General features: G+C 32.5%; 1 protein-coding gene across 1 annotated transcript in view; it reads right to left on the bottom strand.

Moving 5' to 3' along the window:
• Pof1b (POF1B actin binding protein) overlaps positions 1–6,000 on the bottom strand; it is a 79,883-nt gene that overhangs the window by 58,642 nt on the left and 15,241 nt on the right. The window contains exon 3 of the mRNA XM_055598252.1: positions 1,475–1,549. Within this exon, the coding sequence (XP_055454227.1) occupies positions 1,475–1,549 (75 nt within the window). The remainder of the gene's footprint in view (positions 1–1,474; positions 1,550–6,000) is intronic.

The following is a 6,000-nucleotide window of genomic DNA, read 5'->3' as shown; positions in this document are numbered from 1 at the left end:
AAGAAAGAAAGAAAGAAAGAAAGAAAGAAAGAAAGAAAGAAAGAAAGGAAGGAAGGAAGGAAGGAAGGAAGGAAGGAAGGAAGAACACCAGAACAAAATTATTTGTAAAGTTTTAATGGAAAAGTCAAAATTGTTAATATATGAGGATTGTTATGTATCAATGAGAAAAGATCTCTAAATTAATAGCAAAGCAATCAAATATATGTACAATTTAATAAAATAAGGCTCATGGATTATGAAAGAAAGGGTGGGAATGTGGGAGTGTTGTAAGAACCAGAAATCATAGACATCTCCAGCAAAATCTTATTTGTTGAACATGACAAAACCATTGCACACATGAATTCACAGTGTCTGTGACTGCATTTATGAGATCTGTACGAGATTAAACCAACAAACACATTAAAATGGTTGGGGAAAAGATCATGAAGTCCTGCCCATATTTGAGGAGCTACTGGAAACAGATGGTTGCTTGAGGATGGGGAATTAGGTTTTTGTCAGTGATGTGGTCCCTAGAGAGCTACTCATGTTCTAACAGAGGGTCCAACACCCATGCCCATAGAGGAAGCACCCAGTGAATTCAGTTTGAAAAAAAAAATCATAAAAGAAGAGGTTGGGAGAAAAAAAGTGTTGGCAGGAAAGGATAGGAATTCAAGGGGGAAAGGAATAGAGAGGTCATATGCATGTATGGAATTTTCAATTAAAATATGAAGAGAAAGAAAATGGTTCAAACTATTCAACCAAACTATTCAACCAAACCAAAAATTAGGATTTAGCAACAAAATACCAAGTGTTTTCCAGAAATTTAAAATGGCATCTTCTCTCTTGTCTACATGTTAAATTGTATGTTTCTCTCCCATGTAACTGCTAATTTAATATGCTTTATATTTTGTTTCTTTAGACTTTACTTTATATATATATATATATATATTAATTAACTAAACATTTTATTACAATATCAATCATTTGCTACAGATCTCATTTGAATATACAATACTTACAGTAAAACCTAATAAAGATAACTAGGATTATTAGGCCATATATGTGAGAGGAAATAAAGAGTATGTGTCATTGAAATAATACACACATAATAAGTATAATCTCTTGCCATGTAAACATAAATTTTAAAGTGCTATTACTCATAAAGTCAGTTCCTCAGTCAATCCAAATTCAGGTATTTTATTTGTATTCAAACCAAAAATATTTAAAATACCCAGTCACTAAGAGATTGTCAGCTAAAAGTCAACTACACTTAAACTAAAAACAATACGGATGAGAAAAAAAAAATATAATACATGGCACTTGCTATACAACTTTTTCATAGACAGAGATTATATTCACACATGAAAATATCCTCTTTTGTATGTCAGCTTTGACATTTTTTGAAGGTGTAGTTCTATAAAGACTGTTAATAAATGTAAACAAGATTATATAAAAAGAAGAAAAACAAGTCTAACGTAAGACAAATTTTGTTTACCTGTTCAGCATTTTGTGTTATATGTAAAGTGCTTGGTGCACACGTAGATATTTTCATAGTTGGAGACTGGAGCTCCTGTTGAGAAAAACAAACCATTCAGAAATTTTTTCTGACCACTGCACTTTGAAAATCTTCAATTACTGGGATTACTAGCCCATGCAATTGAATGGATGAGCTGTCCTTTATTTTTATAATAATCTTATTAGTCTCAAATAAGAGCACATAGGGCCTTTTTTGATGATGTCTATCCAAAGGACACATTTACTGAATTACTTGGCCAACTTCTAAACTAACCTAATAATATAAGAATTTCTAGAGTATGTTTATTATAGCACAATCTTGTATTATTAGGTTTACTTTTTTTCTTCTTTGACAACTGTGTTAATATATACCCCAATAGTATTATATGTTTGCTGTGAACAAAATGAATAATTTGTCAAGTAAAAACAAAGATAGATTATCAAACTAATAGATGAAGCTACTTTCGAAAACACAATGTTACATTAAGTTTACTTCAAATTGGCTCCATCATAATTTAATCTGTTTTATTACCAGCAATTAAGCTGGAGTCAGCGGTGGTGTTTTAATATCATTGCAAAAGTGAAGAAATGTGGTATTCATAATGATTAGACAAAATGATTAGCATTTTGACTATGCTTTCATTGATTATATTTCTCCCCAAGTTAGGTAAGATACACTGCCTCAGTGTGTACAGGAATTTTTTTCATGGTACTGGGAATCAAACCCAAGACCTCATATGTTACTCAAGTGCTAATCACTGGTCAACTGCACCATCTTTAGATTGCACAGAGTTGATAGTATCACTCAAGGTCCTTACCCCTTCCTATAATTTATAATGGATTTACATACTTCCGAGATACTTTCCCATAAACACTGACAGATTTATCAGAAGCCAAACTACAATGTAAGTATAACATGTGTTATCAAAATATTTGCACAAACTGGAGAAGATTCTAGACACTCTGACATTTTTTTTTTTTTGGTCATTTTGTCTTCAACTTGTTACATTTTAATCTTTCCCTTCCTTTATTTCAGCTTCATCAATAGAGATTCAAATATTTTCTGGGTGCTTCTGAATAAGTTCCTCGATTTCCTGCAATAAACTAAAAGCTGTTCAGAAAAATGTAGAAGGTTACAGAAATAAGGCAAAGAAGCACATACTCTTTATTTCAGAAAAATGATTTCAAATACAAGCATGTGTTAATGGATCTGGCCCACAGATAATGAAGTATGTTTTTTTTTTTTGTTCTACATGAATATAATTCTCACTTTTCTTTTAAAGATTAGTGAGATATTTTACTAACATTAATTATACAAAGTAAGTGGCTTCATCACAATAGTCACATGAATATAATATACTTAGATAATTTTTATCCTCTTTGTTAATCCTGCTAAGAGTCATTTCCTGTCCCATAAGAAGTGAAAAAAAATGTTTGTGAATGAATTAATGAAGAGCATGTCATGATTTTAAGGTCACTCCAAGAATAAGGATTTTTTGTAGACTTTTTAAGTGTTTAATTTTGTATAAATTACCTATACGTAGGTCCCTTAGGCCATTCATATTGAAATCATTAAATTCAATGATCCAGTGAATTGGTGGCACACACCTTTAATCCCAGCACTCAGGAAAGCAGAGGCAGGCAGATCACTGTGTGTTCAAGGCCAGCCTGGTCTACAAATCGAGTCCAGGACAGCCAAGGCAACACAGATAAATTTTGTCCAGAAAAAAAACAAACAAGCAAACAAACAATTCAGTGGGGTGTGATACTCTGTATCACATTTTTTTCATTTGGAATAAGTAATTTTTAATTTATATTATTTATTACAATTTACTCACTTTGTATCACGGTATGATAAGCAATTTAAAGCACAGATGGGGTGTTTTGGTTATCACGGTCCAGTAGAAAGGTGCCTAGGCTTGGAGTCAGGCTCTTTAGCTTGAAATCTAGTTATAGTACTGGCCAGTTTGCAATATTGGGTTACTTATGTCTTCTCCATGAGCTTCAGTTTTCTCGTGCAGGAAATTACATGTGGGTGTGTGCAAATGTGGTTTAGAAAACCCTTAATAGTTGATCAATTTCTGACATTCTATAAACCATGGAGATCATTTTTAAATGATTTTTCCATATTGGTTCCATATTTACAAAACAATTTAAATTCTTTAAGCTTGTTAGTCTTCTTTTCCTTTGATGATGATGATGTTATTAATGATAATGATTTTAACACATTAAGAGTTTTCTAACATCTTTCTTAGAGGTTTTAAATTCAATACTTAAAACAAGTTCATAAGGAAGTTAGAAGTAGAACCTAATTATTCTTATAAGTAATTTTAGATAAAACAGCCAAATTTAACAAATGACAATCATATGGGTATTATTAGGTACTAGAATTTCAACAAAAATATCAATGACTCCAAAAATCATGCATTTAATCACTGTGTATTTTGCCACATTTTTAACCTGCTTGATTATATTTTCAATTTAATAAATTGTAGAATCTACTTTTAAGGTACATTGTGATTAGATGTTATATAAGGAGACTAAATATATTTTTATTTGCCTCTTGAAAATTAGTTCTTATGAAAAGCAACATTTATATTTTTGCTATTGGAGAATAAATTGAGGTCTTTATGCATGTTAGAACAAATGCTCTAACACTAAGCTATATCCTGGTTATTGTTTTCTGTGGTGAATTGTAGTATGTAGCCCACACTAGCCTCATGACTTCCCTGCCTTTACTCACAGCATGCTGGAATTACAGGTGTGCATCAGTGGGGCTAGTTCAAAGGCAACTTTTTTATTCTTGAAAATATTACACCTATCCAAAAGTGACTGCATGAGGAGACAACTTTGATTAAATTATTTAAGCTTCTATGAAGTCAAGAACTGATATCTTTACACTGCATGATATATTTGCAAACTATAGACACAGGACTCTAATCAAGTAAAACACCGAAGTTCTATTGGCCACTTACATCTTTTAAGTGCTTTAATATTTCAGGATGGTTCCACATTTTCTTATAAAACATACACTATTTTATTGAGTCATCTTTTCTTGTAGCTCAGAAATGATAAGCATCACCTCATTGTCCACATATTTTACAAAGAAGTCTGTTGAAATCAAGGTTCTTAATTACACAGGCTAAGTCTGGTATAAAAATCCAGTTTTTTTTTCCCCTGCCCTGCCCTGCCTCAGGTAATGATTCTTAGCTTTGACAAAGTTGTAACAGTTTTCACCCTTGCTTCATCATTTACTTTTTATGGGTAGACACAGCATTGGCGATTTTAAAATCAGAGTGGGTTGAAATCAGTTGACTTTCTGAAAAAAATTCACCACATTACTCCAGATAATTTTCTTCATTTTAGCACACACTATACCAGAGCTAGACACTTTGGTTTCCAGTAGAGAATTCACTATTCATAAAAATGTGTTTGTTTTCAACTGTTAAAATAGCTATGGCTGTGGCCAGGCCACAGTAGAGGACAATGCAGCCACTTTTGATGAGAACTGATAGACTAAGATCAGAAAGGAGAGGAGAACCTCCCCTACCAGTGGACTTGGGGAGTGGCAAGCATGCAGAAAGGGGAGGGAGGGTGGGATCGGGAGGGGAGGAGGGAGGAGCTTATGGGGGGGATACAAAATGAATAAAGTGTAATTAATAAAAAAAAAGAAAAAAAATAGCTATGGCTTTTTTTTTTCAATTAAATCACTTGACATGTAAATGGTCCAAGTTTCTCGGTTATTTACTCTAATGTCAGTGTTTGTCAGTATCACAGTGCAATAGAAAAAGAAAGAGAATACATAGAGGAACACATATAGGAAACCTACAATATGTAGGCTATGTTCTGAATTCAAGAATTAATTGAAGAGTGTAATTAAAAATCAGAATAGATGCATTTTTGTCCTCTAATATATATTTTATGCTGTCCTAGGGTAACATAGACACCAAATAAATTATCATAATAAAAATATAAATATGTTTAAAGTGAGACACTATTTTATTTAACTGATTAACTAAAGTAGACAAATTGATATGAGGAAAATATCCATATTAATTTTCTAAATTCAGTGACTCATGAGTTATTAAAATAGCTGTGCTAACATGGACAAGTTACCTTGGGCTGTTGGAATATTGGCTTTTTAATTTTTTTTTTCAGGAATCCAAGTCTTCAACTTGCTATTAAGCTACGGATATTTGAACTAGTAGAACTAAACAGTGTATGTGGGTGCTGGATATCATACCCAGGGAGTCATGCATGCTAGGCAAGCACTCTATCAAGTGAGCTGCATCTCCAGTCCTCTTTTTATGTGTAACAGCTACCATTTGTTATGTAACAGAGAGGGATAATAATGAGCAGAAGAGAATCTCCATTCTTGTCAAACTTATAACCCGATAGCCAATAAAAATTTACAAATAAAAGTGAAGTAAGAGATATAAGGATTTTACTACAGGAATTTCAAGTGTTACCCAGCAGGGTATTTAAAGCAGATCCTAAGACTCATAG

Source organism: Psammomys obesus, unplaced genomic scaffold, assembly GCF_907164565.1.
Source record: "Psammomys obesus unplaced genomic scaffold, mPsaObe1.curated_primary_1811, whole genome shotgun sequence".
In the NCBI taxonomy this organism is placed as follows: Eukaryota; Metazoa; Chordata; class Mammalia; order Rodentia; family Muridae; genus Psammomys; species Psammomys obesus.
Note: the sequence above shows the minus strand (reverse complement) of the source record. Positions and strands in the feature narration are given on the sequence as shown.